This window comes from Calypte anna, chromosome 5A (assembly GCF_003957555.1).
Source record: "Calypte anna isolate BGI_N300 chromosome 5A, bCalAnn1_v1.p, whole genome shotgun sequence".
In the NCBI taxonomy this organism is placed as follows: Eukaryota; Metazoa; Chordata; class Aves; order Apodiformes; family Trochilidae; genus Calypte; species Calypte anna.
In genome coordinates this window covers 26,994,048-27,008,452 of record NC_044251.1, presented here as the reverse complement: position 1 = coordinate 27,008,452, position 14,405 = coordinate 26,994,048, and the positions used below count along the sequence as shown (strand labels likewise).

The 14,405-nt window shown below is 44.6% G+C and overlaps 1 protein-coding gene across 1 annotated transcript in view; it reads left to right on the top strand.

Moving 5' to 3' along the window:
* The first annotated feature begins 6,824 nt into the window (after nucleotides 1-6,824).
* The window catches only part of CCDC88C (coiled-coil domain containing 88C), a 93,769-nt gene continuing 86,188 nt past the window's right edge, over nucleotides 6,825-14,405 (top strand). Inside the window, exons 1-2 of the mRNA XM_030451755.1 lie at nucleotides 6,825-7,364; nucleotides 7,485-7,585. Coding sequence (XP_030307615.1) covers nucleotides 7,305-7,364; nucleotides 7,485-7,585 — 161 coding nt within the window. The 5' untranslated portion in view covers nucleotides 6,825-7,304. The remainder of the gene's footprint in view (nucleotides 7,365-7,484; nucleotides 7,586-14,405) is intronic.

The window sequence follows — 14,405 nt, the reverse complement described above, 5'->3', positions numbered from 1 at the left end:
GAATATTTGGGAGAAACTTAAAAAAACCTGCATTTCCTCATCTGCTTCTGTTTTTAAGCATCTGAAAATGGTGTTAAGTTAGATCAACTTACCTGAAAAAAAAGCTTGTTTCCTTCTGATGGCTCCTCCCACCTCCACAATTCATCCAAAAAAGAAGTGACTTCCTCTGGTGCCATCAGTCAGTATTGTGTAGATCAGCCAGAAGAGTTGGAAGCCACGATTCTTACTGAAGAAGTAACTGCTGATTAAAACCGATAGTAGAGCACAGCTTGTAGCATGGTTGAGTTTAGCCTCAAAATGGAAATATATCTTCTACCTCTTCAAGGTCTAGTTTACCTGCAGTAAGAAACAAGGAAGATGTAAAACTTTGTTTTCATGGACAGGAGAACTAAATGCCAAAGCTAACAATAGGGTAATACAAGTGTTAGTCTGTCTTCAGAAGTTTTTATATATGTGTGCTCTTTATAAAGGACCTTTCAAATTTTCTTAGTGTTTAAATGGCTTGCCATAAACTTTATCTGAATGTATAGGTACTATTTCATCTTCAGCACAGAGCTAACACCTCTAAGACAGGGAGCCAATCCATGTGACCTAAAGTCAGTTTCTGTTCACATTGATTTCTGAATAAGATTAAATTTCTGCATAATTCAACTAAAATCGAAGCTAATTCTGTGTTTCAGTACATTGTCTGTAAATGATACATAAACCTTTTATCACCAATTTTTACCATGTTCATGTAAAACAAGTACTTCTAGGCTCTTCTTTGGGGGCTATCACTAGACAACCTCACTTTCGTGCCTTCTGTTACAATGCCTCCAAATGGGAATCTAATTTCATTAGTTTCTCAAATTCTTAAAATTCTTTCCACATCAGTCTGACTCGCACACAGAAGTCAGTTCAGGGTGCTGTTTGAGCAGGTAGCATGGGCACAAGTTTTCCCATTCTCCACATTACTCACTGTTTCAAGAAATGGCTCTCCTGGTGGAGATTTGAGGTGGTGGTCCCAGCCCTACTGTTATCTACATCCCTGCTGAGGTCTAATTAACTTCTTGGAGCATTTTCCTTGCACATGAATTTACACTTAAGGTCAAGCCAGCTTAAGTTGCTCCCAAATCCACTGTGTTAATGATTGGTAGGAATTAATACTAAATTTATGTTGAATTTTTAACATAATAAAAAGATCATAGAATCATAGAATGGTTTGGGTCTGAAGGGATCTTAAAGATCACCTAGTTCCAACCACCCTGCCATGGGCAGAGGACACCTCAGGCTGCTGAAGGCCTCATCCAACCTGGCCTTGAACATGTCCAGGGAGGGGGAAGCCACAGCTTTCCTGGGCAACCTGTTCTACTGTCTCACCACCCTCACAGTAAAGAATTTCCTCCTGATATTAAATCTAAATTTGCCCTCTTCAAGATGTTCCATTTGATATGTTATTCTTTTTTATATACTTTCTGGTTTTCCTTTAAAGTGTCCAATAGCAATCCCTAGTGTGGTCCTATTGATTGTTCTACTCGTATGGTGCTTCCCAGGTAATGCTGCTGCTGTCGTTCCTTTCACCTCCTACTGAAGAGAGAGAGACTAAGGAATATAGAAAGCAATCATCTGCCCTGGTTATGTTCTGTGCCTAGATAAGACCCCAAGCTTTTGGATAATATGGATAACATCCCAGACCCTTTAGGCAATTATTTCTGTCCTTGCCTTTTCAATTGCCTTCTCAACAGTTAGGGTCCTATCATGCCTTTAGCAGCTACAGAATGCCTCCTGCTCTATGCTGCTGCTTCAAATGACATCTTTTTCACTTTGTTAGACATGTAGTTCCCACACTCCAATACCTGACCTCAATGCTTTTGGTCACTACAAACAGCCTTTGTTTCAAACACCTCTTTTGGCTTATGATTCTAACTCAATTTGTTCTGTGTTCTTTTCAGGCTCATGAGCACTCCTCTGCTGCTCTGGCACTCACTGCGTTTCCAAAAGGTTCAAGTTAAGGAGATTATGCTATCATTCCTGTGTTTGCCTGAGATGCAAATATTTCACCCTTGATTTCAAGTTCATGCAAATTATTACAAACCATTGGGGCTCCATCTTCACCCCACATCTTTTGCTCAGCATTAACTTTATTGTTTGTCTCATGTATTTTACTCTGTATTTATCTTTTATGGACTTGGATGTTTATCCAAATCTGCCCAAACTCTTTCTCCTTGTATTTTAGATTCTGTATTAAGTTGATCTTGTCAGGATCCCATGCAGCTGTCGTAATTTTCAGCACTGAATGAATATTCCACCCTGTATCAAAGGTTAATGCTTAGTTTTCTGGGAGTTTCTCTCTTAATGTTTTCTTTCAGATACCAGCCACAGACTGTAAATCACCAGTATCCCCACCCCACTGAGACTGATCTAAGGCACATAAACAGATACTTCTGGGTTTTTGTTTGTATTTTGATAGAATTTGTAGTTTTGTTTCTTTTTATTTTCATTCAAATACCTCTAACACAATTTCTTTCCCACATTTGTCCAAATGAACAATATTTAAAAACAGCATTTCAGAATCTGATACTGCAAGGAGCAAACCTATCTTCTCTCCACCTTCTTTTTTCCTGGCACCAGTTGTTTACAGCTCGAGTCTATTTAATGTAAAATTTCTTAATGGATGAGAAGATGGTTTATGAACAGTAGTCATATTTGCAAGAAAGCTGCTTAAACAACAGTCCCAGGCACAGGGGGAGAAAAAGTCCTTTCCTGATTACCGTTAGTTTAACTCTTGTACTGTATGCTCCCAAATTCTGTTATTCCCACCCCTCAGCAATTTACACTTCGGTCAGTAGGTGAATGCTGGAGCTTTGTTGATGGTTGTAGTCGTTGCTAGGGGACAGTCTGAGGGAGGTGAATCACGCCATTTACAGTCAGCCTGAAGATCATTTGGAAATACTTGAGCGTAGAAATTTCCTTCTGTGGTCTGTGCTGCTTAGAGTCGAAAGCTTTGTGGCTGTGAAGAGTGCTTTAGAAATACACATAGTGGAGGCATAAAACAACCTGGTGCCTATAGTTGTTTGTACCTTTGTATGTATTTAAAAAAAAAAATTCTGCTTCTTGCTTCTTTAATTTTTATTTGTTGAGTTAGCTTCTTTGGTTTTTAGTTGGTTTTTAGTTTTTTGGTTTTGGAGCTTAGTTAGCTTTGTTAGTTTTTAGTTAAAAGCTGACCAAGTGCAAATGGTATGAAAAGAAAGTTGCAGTTACATTAAAATTAAATACTACAAATTTTACTACTGTGAGCAGTGTGATTTCCATATGCAATTGCACATACATGTCTGGATCTGAGCTTGCTTGGATATATTCACAGGCATCTATTTTATTTTCTTGGGTATAATCACAGGCATTTATTTTATTTTTGTCTGCTGTGGGAAGGCAGCAACGTCAGTTACCAGAAGAAAAGAGAACTTCGGCTGCAGGTGATGTTTTTATGTCTTTGGTGGTCAAATAAAAGTGCTCATACCATAAGTGCTAAGTGACGATCTGGAGAGAACATGGATGAAGGGGTCTGCACCTAGCTGGGGCTGACAGCTGTGACACAGAATAGCTGAGGAGAAAAAATACAACATGCAGAGTTCGGGGTCTAATACTCAGGAAACGGCTTTTGCCCAAGACAGGCAGCCTGACCTCCCCGACTCCTGCGCTGTCTGGACCCAAGACTGAACTCCGGAGGACTCCAGGACAAGCCCGGTCTTGTTCCTCTTCAGCTCAGCGGGGTTTTACCGAAACGCAGCGCCGTGTGGCCGGCTAGAAGTTTGCAGCTCGAGAGAGCGGTCAGACTGAGGGGGAACTGGAGGAGACTCACGGCTGAGCATCGTTCTTCAGGGGTGCTGCAGACCCTCGCAGCACTTCGCTTCCTTTCTGTGGCGCGTGTCGACGGAGTTTAACGCTATTTCACATCCCCGATCAGTGGCGCCGCTTTTCAAAAGAGGCAATAATGTCGTTTCCCACTGTTGTTTTGTTTTCAGCACTAGCGGAGAGAACACAGCCGCTACCTGCTCTTTCCTTCGGCCTCCGCTCTCCCGGCCTGGCACCTGCCGTCACCAGCAGAGGGCGCCCGAGCCCCACCCGCTGAGGCAGAGGCGGCCCCGCCCCGCCGCTCCCCCGCCTCCCGCCGCTCCCCCGCTGCCCAGCGCAGCGGCCCGGTCACCCCCAGGACCCGCTGCGCTGCTGATCGAGGCCATGCATTCCATGCAGCACGCGCAGCTCCCTGGAGGCGCGTGGGGACATTTGGCACTTGACAGCATTCCCGGGAAGGTTTCTTCGATTAAGAGGTTTGCTCCGTGAGGCGCCCCTCGCTTTCCATTATCTGACTGCTGGCAACACCCGGGTCGGGCTGGGCCGTGCAACTGGTGCTTCGTTTCAGGAGTCTGTAGAGGCGTACTCCTACACGAGTCGCATCCAAGTTGTGAAAAGTGTGAAAGCATTCTTGCATTTGTGTTCTGCCTTCTCTGAAGGGGGATTATGTATTTTTGAAATTTTAAGTTCTTTTTCTTTTGACTGTTGGTTAATGCACCCGTTCTCTGATTTAAATACTGCAACAACAGCCTTAAAAATGTATTTAATTAAAATCTGTTCACAAAACAGGAGACAATAAGGCTTCGAGGAGTTGAAGTACAGAAGTTCTTATTTCTGAAGCACTGAGGAATTATTAAGCATTCTTTTTCTCTCATACCCGAGCAGGAGCTGTTACTCTCACAAGCTTGCCTGTTTCTCATTCCAACTACAACAGATGGTTCTTTGCAAACTTTCTTCTATGTTCAGAAAAGCTTGGACTACATGATTCACACAATAATAGTTATTTTAACTATCTGTACCGTCCTGGTACATCCTCTCAAGAAACTTCTTGAAGTAACTTCTTCATAACCTTTACTGGCTTATGAAAAAGTGGTGGTTCACATGGGCCAGACCCATTCTACATCCAGGAGTTACCATTCTGTGGTTTGAGGATGAAATACAAATCACATGCCTTAAATAGTATGTTCACCGGATAATTTAGGGCCTGTCCCGTGTGAGAGTAGGATCCATCCAAATGCAAATCCGAAGCCTGAGGCTTGGGCTACTCTTGATGTCTTTAAAGAGAACCCAGAGGCTTTCCCCGCGGGGCTGATTCAGCTGCGGGAAGTCAGCGGGAAGGCCCCCTGCCCGCTCGCACCGCCCGGTCTCGCTCCGCGGGGACCTTCCCTCGGGGGATGCGAGCCTTGCCGAAGGGGAGAGGCTAGAGGGATACGGAGCGGCGACTGGCGTCACCCACTCTTTTATGGTACCAGGTTTCCCCTTCTCCGTTGCTAAAGTCGGCCAGAGCAAACGCGAAGTCTGACCACACTATCGGTGATGGCGGCTGCCAAAAAAAATGCAGGATACTCATACCGTACAAAGCTGCCTAGAATAAGGATCCTCGTCATGCAGACTATTAAAACTAATCTTTAGTAGAACAGACAAGGCCGCTGCAATGAGCACCAGTGTGAATCATTTAATAATTGATTGTTTGCAAACTGCTCAGATCCCTGAGGCAAAACAACAGATGTCCCTCCCTCAGCCGCTATACAAGCACGCATACACCCACCTCCCCTTCCAAAAGTAAGTATGGAAGATAAAGTGGTTAAAGTAGTTCAGATACGGATTGACCGTGCAAGATCCAAAATACATTTGATCAAAGAAATAAGCAGTATACGTTAAGAAGTGTCTGATGCAAAGGCATCATATACCGAAGATAAAACACTGCATCTGTATAAAACAAACACAATCTTAGCAAAGCCCAACCTCGCTATGCAACACTACACATGGTTCAACTTAATGACTAAATTATATTTCCTAAAAAATCCAAGACTGTGATAAATGAAGCAGTAACTTTGCAGGTTACCCGACATATTTATTATTTTTGTTAACTTCAATTAAATTCTGTCCCTCCAGGGAAATAATTCGCACTCTCGGCGGCAGGACTGGTCAATCTGTAGCGCTCTGAGCTGTGGCCGAGCCGCGCACCCCTGCTGCTCAGAGCTGCACCAGTGCCCCGGCCCCCAGCGGCGCTCTGCAAAGCGCTCACAGGGAATCTCGGCACCGCTAGCCCACGGCAAAAGCTGTGCGGCTCCTGCACATTTCGAAAGCGGCGGTGAGAAACGCCATTTCCGCCTTGACTCGATTCACACGTGCACCAAACAGCTTATGCCTCTCGGTTTTTTTGTTTTGTTTTGTTTTGTTTTGTTTTGTTTTGTTTTGTTTTGTTTTGTTTTTAGCGGCAACTGGAAGTTTGTGCTGCGCGTTTTGCAGCATCTCTACTAAAAAGCTGCTCTTGACTGCTGATGTGCTCCATGAGCAGCCTCATGCTTTTTAAAGCGGAAACTGTCGGACTGCGCGTTAGCCCTCTGCACCGCATGTTCCCAGCAGAGGAGCGGGGCACAGCGCCCCGCAGCTCCCAGCGACGGGCTAGGACCCACGGCACGATCCCAAAGCCGCTAGAACCGCGGGCCAGCCTCGACACGGGGGCTCGTATCACCTCGGTTCAAACAGAGGGCAGCTTCTGCCTCAATCCACCTGAAACACCGAGGCACCTCTCGCAAACTTTCGGCCGAGACCGCTCCCGGGAACGCAACAGGCAGCAGAAGCCCAGCTAGGCAGCGCTCGCCACGGCAACCGCGGGCAGCTCGCCCCGGCGTGGCACCGCGGCCCGCCCCCAAGGCCGCTACCCATTGGCCGGCGCCGGGCCGCTCCGTGCCTCTCATTCGCGGTGGGCCGTGCCCGTCAAGGTGCGGCCGTGGCCCGGGTCTAATTGCCGGGGCAAGGGCGCGCCCTACCGCAGGTAGTGTCGGGGGGTGACTGCCGGAGAGGGGTCGAGGGGCTGTGCTGCCTTCCGGAGTGGGGCCGAGCTGACACCTGGAGCTGTTCTGTGGAAGCTTCGCGCCTCTGCTCCCTGCCTCGGGGGAGTTGTTCATGGCCGGCCGCCCACCCCTCGTCCCCCTCTCCTAGTGCGGCTTGTTCCTGCCCGTGCAGCCCCTCCTGCCGGCGGGGTCCGGGCGGCTGCGGGGTGAGCTCGGCGGGGGCAGACCAGCCTGTTGCTGCCAGGAGGAGGGAGCGCAGCGGCAGCGGCGAGCGGACCCGCGTCTCCCCCCGTCGCGGAGGCGGGGGAGCGATGAGCCGCGCATTGTTTCCCCTGTAGGCAGCGCCCGGCGGGCAGCGGGGCGGCGGGCCATGGGCTCCGCGCCTTTGTCTCCCGAGTGAGCCGGCCCCCCCCCCTAGCAGCCACCCGCCGCCGCCAGCCGGGCCCCGGCGACATGGACGTGACCGTCTCCGAGCTCCTGGAGCTCTTTTTACAGAGCCCCTTGGTGACCTGGGTGAGCGCAAAAGGGGGAGGGCGGGCGGGCGGTGGAGCTGCCGCGGGATGGCCCCGGCCCAAGGGGGGGCGGCTGGGTCCTCCCGCCATCCTCCCAACCCCGCTGGCCTTCCTCCGGCAGGTGAAAACCTTCGGGGCCCTGGGGAGCGGGGACGACGACAATCTCGGCGTCTACATGGAGCTGGTGGATGGCGTCGTGTTAAACAAAATTATGCTGCAAATGTGAGTGGGGTCCCGAGGAGGGAGGGCTGGAGGAGCGAGGGGCAGCCCCGCGCGGAGCGGATCGGGGCGTCCCCGGGGGGCGGCGGGCATCGCGGCTGCCGAGGGAGCGTCTGCCGGGTCAGGCGCCCCGGGTCGCGTTGGTCAGAAAGGTTTCGTGGGGGACGGGCGGGAAGGGCTGGGCGGAGGGCGAAAACATGGGCTCTAGTTTTTTTTTGTTTGTTTGTTTTGTTTTTGGGTTTTTTTGGTTTGTTGTTTGAAATGATAAAAAGAGGAGAAACCCCCCCCCCCCCCCCAACAAACTCATCCGAACTTGAAAATTTGATCTAACCTTTTTCTAGGGTTCTTTTGGAAGGATTTTTTTTGTGTGTGGGTTTTCAGTTTTTTCCCTAAACCATAACTTTTTCTTAGTTTATATAGGCTTTAGAGGAGGGTATGTGGCAGTACAAATAAGGAAATTAAAGTACTTAATCATATGAAGCATTGTTGAGAATATTTCAGCTGAAATTCGCTATGTTCTTGTGTAAAATTTGATATTAAATACATAATTGGGCAAAAAGAAAACTCCAGTGACATATCTTTTCGGCAGCTCTGTAAGGGTGTTTTGAGAAAACTTGGAAATAGTCTAAAAGAGCAAATACTGAAAGTAACATAACATTGAATTGAATTGTTGATTGAACTTGTACGGTTTTTTAACCACATCCTTTCCTGTTGCTGTTCTTCTGTATGCACATTCTGTCCGTTTTCTGGTAATCTCTGTAACTGCTTTTAAATGTCCTGACATGTGCCTGATTAAGGACTTGTAGGGAGAAGTACTTGACTTTCAGGAGAGGAAGCTTTGGAAATCACTCAGTTTTGTCACCGCACTCTCTCAAGTGAATGGTATCAACTGAAGCTCAACCAGTGATTTATAATGTTAAGCCAAGTCCAAGCATTTAAATAGATAAGTTATGTCAGATACTCAACTGGCATTATTGAAAAGTAACTTTACAAAAGTCTGACAACCCATACCTCACCCAGTCAATTTGGCAAGTTTTGTTATCTTCTGATACCTGCTATTCAGTCTGAAAAGATCATCAAATTTCCTTCCGGTTTGATGTAACTAATAGTGCCAATAGCAAACTGGAACTTAAATGGTGAAGCTGGTGAAGATTCATGATTTGGAACAGAATCCAGATCAGTCATTTACTTGGGGATAACGAAATAGTGGTGTAAAACATTAGCTGGCATGGAAACCTGGTCTAAAGAGACTATGTAATTCCCAGCATTTTTCAAGGAGTAATTACACTTTAAAAGGAAAACTTTTGAAAATTAGAGCCTCAAGTCTGAGTGTTCAGATCCAGACTTGTACTTTTCCAAGATGTGGGAACTTGCATTTCCATTTATAAGCATTGTGTTTGGCATGGAAGTGACCATCAGAACTACCAAGGACCAGCCACAGTTGACTCTGCTACAAGGGTAACTAACTAAGCAATCACTGTTACCTAGTATGTGGGAGAATCTTATTTCCAAACAAGAAAAAAAAACATCTGATACTATGTCACTCCCGAGTTTTGTATTTAAATAGGCTGAAGTTATGTGGCTTTTGATTACCATGGTATTCTTATGAATAATGTATTTTAGAAACACTTTATTGTGTGGTGTATGGAAACTTAAGTATTTTGTAGGTGGTCACTGAAGTATGTCTAAGGAGAAGTAAAAAAGTTTTGAGTCCATGTAGCAACTTTACAGTGCTCTGAGGACAAGGAGTGAATGAGATTTTGCTGAAGTAAAGAAAATAAGCATATAGACTGGAGTGCAGTGACACTGGTTTGGCATTTTGTCAGATACTGTGTGTTTGTGAGAATGTCCTGGCTTGTTTCTGGTCAGGAAAATAAGTTTGTTTTTTCCAAATATAACTGCCAGCAGTGGCAGAAGGTATAAGTGGGGAAAGCACATGAGGTGTGGGGTAGGAAACTGTTATACACAATCAGGTTTTTTTTCTCTTTTTTTTATGCAGCTTTGGTATTACTTGTGATGGGGTTTAAGGAGCTTGAAACCAGAACTTTCCTATTGAAAAGCCTAAAACTGTTGGAAGTTGGAACCAGTGACAATGTATCTCAACTCAGCACAGTGCTCCAGAGAGGTTGTCTATGATCACCTCTTTTTCCTGACTTACCCTTTTGAAATTGCAATGCTTTTTCATCAGTTTGTCAAGTCCTGATTACTAAAAATACTTTCAGTGCTTGGCTTGAGATTTCTCATTATTGTAGCAGTATTAATGAAGGCCTTTATAAGTCCGCTAGCTTGATCCGCCATTTTGTGGTAGAGTTGATTGCCTGAAGCATAGATGCATGCATGCAAACATGCAGAGAGCAAGGGCTTGCAGAGTAGAAGAGCTGTACTGCCAGTGAGGATAGCTGTCTCCTCACTGGTGTGCTACTTTGCTTTTAGCTTTTTAGGTTAAATATCCTGCTTAATGAAAACAAATACAGGTGCATATAAGCACCAGGTTGATGCAGTACTTGCTGCAGATGGACAGGTTTTTTGGTGAAGATTTCAAAAGCCAAGTCTTGGGAATTTCACTATTAAAAATAATACGTTTTTTGTCCTTGCTAAGCAGATTAAGTTGACTCCATGGCCAAAAAACACAGGTGGATCTGTGAAGAAATCCAGATATACCTGTTAAGTGGAGATTGCTGAGTGAAAGGCTTTAGCTGTTATGTTGTAAGTGGGCTGTCAGCCTCTAGTTTCTGTTGTAATGGATTGAGTTTTGCCCAAATACTGTTTAGCACCTCCGAGTGGGTGGAGAAGATCCTAACTCTTTGATGTTATGGTGTGAACATTTTTTAGGTGGTGGGTTCATATCAGCAAGGCAGCTGTGTCACCAGAGATACATGTGGTATCTATCACTTTTCCTACTTGTGAGGTCCCTGCTGGCTGTGTGTCAGGAGGTGAAAATAGAGCTGTGCCTTCACTCCACCCTTTTCATAAATGACCTACATCCAGGAATGTTAGACCTGAATAATGTGCAGGTGTTTCAGGCCCACGAAATGCAAGGGCGAGGAAGGGGAACCAAGCTTGGGTTAGGAAGATTCTGACCACAATGTAGTCTGTAGATAACCAGCTGTTGGGCTTTGCTGGTGATCTCTAACAAAGCAAGACCTTTTTTAAAAGTTAGGGATTACTTAATTCTCAGTAGTAGTGTCTAGCTTCTTAATCAGTTAAATCTAACAGGAAGAGCATTTGGTCTCCCCCCTTATTTTAAAACACGACAAATGTTTTTTCAACTCGTACTGCTGTAAATGAGTGGCTTCCTTTTCCTGTGTTCTGTCTAACTCTGTACCCCAACCTGATATGCATGAAGACATGCTGATTTTTGCAGATTTACAGTGCTGGCTGAACGCTCTGTGATCAAAAATAATTGTTAATCTTTAAAAGTGGAACTGCCATGTCATGAGCTTCTGTGTTTTTGGTGGATTTATGTGTATCAGGTTAATGAGCTTCTCTGCAGAGAAATTTTAAGAACTTTGAGATGTGGTTATGTCTCTCTTCCTGGTATGAAACTAGGCTGTATGAAACGTGGGCCATGCTGTGTAGATTGTCTTCATTGTTACAGTTGAGCTGTGCATAATACCTACAAGCATAACCAAATATTTACTCTGCTTAACTTCTATTGAAAATTTTTAATTAGGGAAATGATACGAGGGTTTACACATGCAAGCACAAAAGCACGTAGAGGAGTTTTTATACTGACTTGTTCTAATTCTCTAATTTATGGTGGGCTCTGCTTTTCTGTTACACATTCCTGTTTGCAGAATGATTTATTAGCAATACATCTGATAAAACCACTTTTATTAAACACCTATAATAAAAATGCACAATAATAGTTTTTAAATTGCAGCTGTCATGGTTTGTGGTATTGTCAATCTGTCCTCTTTAATTCAGACCATGTGACAGGAACAGCTTCTTGGAGCATCCGCTTCTTGTGGTTTGTAGCAAATGACACGATACTGGGGGGTTGAAGATGTGCACCATTTTAATTTCAACCCTTATTTAAAGGTGCAATTTAAAAATCCTTTCAGCCTCCAGTGGCTTCACCTTCACTTTATGTTAGAGGAAGAAGAGTTAGATTGGTGCAGGGGTGGTGTATTGTCAGTTAGCAGGTAATTGTAGAGCAGAGTTCTGCAGGATGCTGGGCACGCTGGCATAACGCTTGGGCCTGGCTTGCAGGCCTCCCTGTTATTCATCAGAATTACTTATCAGAAATTCTTGGATGGAATTGTCAGTTTGAATTTTAAAAATGAAAATTATTTCTTCTATTAATTAATGACTTCAGAGGTTTGCATCTTCAAGCACTTGTGCTGTTGTTCCACACCTGTTGAACGTGTCACTTGACCTCTGTCTTCTGGTCCTTCCATTCCTCTGTGCTTCTGTAAAAGTCACAAAGATGTACACAAACCAGAGACTTCTCTTCTGTTTATTTGGCTTGGTGGTGTTTGTTACTTTTTTTTTTCCCCACTGATTTGTGGAGGACCTCCCTTAGTCACACCTCAGTCATGCAGCCACAGTCTTTTTAAATAACTTTTTTTGATCTTGAAGAGTAGGTGTGTTTTGTTTTTTTAGAAAGAGAGTTTATAGCTTTCATTTATATTTGTGTATAAGGCAAAGACTAAACATCAAAGGACTGAAAAGCATCTCACTGAAGTTATGTTCCGGAATTTTTTTAAACATTCAGACAGGAATTTGGTTACCAATTAGTTTTGCAAGAAAATCTTTAGTTTCAGTATGATCCACGGGTCTTAGCCTGCTCCCACAGCAGAACTACTTGCTATCTCTTCTGGCTACCCTGGCTTTCCTCTTCCACATCCCCCAAGTTATCTCAGGAGGTGAGGTGGAGAAGGCAGCAGCAGCAGCAGCAGCAGCGGAGGTGATCCATCTGATCTTCTCATGTAACATCACACTTTTTTCAGCAGGAGCTTAGATACAGAAAAATGCAACAAATATTATTAATCAACACAGGCTTGAATGCTGATTCTGTAAGTGTTCATCTCCATGCTTATTAGGTAAAATGATATTTTGCCGCATCAGCTGGAAAGCTGAACTTAGGTGGTAGGTGAAAAAGAATACATTTGTCTTTTTGGGAACATCCCACTGCCTCCAAGACCAACATTGTGGTTCCTCCCCATTCTCAGCTGTGGAGCCTGGGACAGCTGTAGTCAGTACTTGAGCATATCTGATCCAGGATTAAGAAAAAATATTGGTAACAAATGAGAACTGGGTATGCTTAATAAGAAGAAATTTTTTAGTAATTCCCTGTGAAGAAGTAAGTCCTGTGGTAATTTGAAGTCTAGGCTGTGCTGACCTTTCCCAGCTTGTGCAAAGGCTCCTTGCTGAAGAGTGGTGAAGTGCTGGTTGAAGTTGGTTATGCAACCATTCAGAAATCCAACTGACAATTTTTTTAAACTACATTTTGGTTTGGAAAAGCTTTAAACTTCCTTAAGTGTGAGGAGGAGGCAGGACTGCCAGAGTGATGTTAGTGTGCTGTAGCTTGGCTCCAGGTTAAGAGGATCCAAAGACAGTGGCATTAAGGTGCTTCAGGGCAACCAGTTAACATCAATGAGGTGGTAGGATAAAAGCTCTAGAATGGATTCTGAGGGTTGGTCGTGCAATGCTCTGCTTTGTAGCAGATGACTGGTCCACTGTGCAACCAGATGAACAGGTCTTCTGTTGGATGAGGAATTGTTGTGTCTTATGCTCTTTAAAGACCTTCCAAGTCCTGCAGGTACACTGCCTGTAGCTGTTGTAGGAATTACCTGTCCTTTGCTGTGTCTGGTGGGTGTGTCTCGTGGACTTAAGCCCTGTTTTGTGTGGGTTTGGTAAGCGTTGTGGGGCTCTGCTGTACAGTTAAAGCTTTATCGTCACAGAGCTGGGCTGTTGCCAGACATGGCAGGGAACTGTCTGGGTGAACTTTCACTTGGAAGTGACAGCTGTAGGCTGACCCTTCTCTTTGGCAAGCTTCTCTACTGTATGTTTCTTCCCTCTTAGTTTCCTGGTTTGTTGTCTTTACCTTGCTTAAAAAGGCTTACCATCCAGCTTCCTTCAGGATCCACCAGCTGCTCAGAGAGTACTGAAAGCAAAATGCTCTCTGAGTTCAAAGCCCAGGTGCCATTTACACTTCTCCAACTTGCCGTGTTGTTTAAGACCTGTACTGTCAAACCGTGTATGGGCATGGCTTCTGCACGCCTGCATGCTTGAGCATCAGTAAAATGGAATACTTGTTACAGATTTTACTTAAAAGCTTTTACAGTTGTCTTGCTTTGTTTTCTTTTTTTTCACTTCTGATCAGTGTACAAAAAACCTTTGCTGCTGTGTGTAGGGTCTTGCTAGTTCATGTCTATGGTAGATTCTGTCATCTGTGCTTCACTTTGCTTGAACTCCAGTACATAAATGCTCTTGTCTGATGTTATCTACTGCAAAGACAGTTTTATCTCATCTCTGGAATATCTGTGTATTCTGTCATATTTATACACATAGCACTGCTTTCACTAGAGAGGTGCTTTGGGATGGTTGTGCATTTAAAACAGTAACAAAAAGAAAGAAAAAGCTCTGATATACATATGTAAATTTTGACAGATATATTGTAAAAATAAATATTGGATCGGTTCCTCGTTTTATTTTCTTGTCAACACCAATTCCAATATTTGGCCCTGGAAGAGCTGTGAATGGCTTAATTAACATCCCAAGCAGAGCTCTGGGAGGCAGGTGTTTATATTACATAGGAGTTTGATGATAGGAGTCTTAATTAGAGGGGAAATGCAGGGCTTTGATCTACGATATTGGC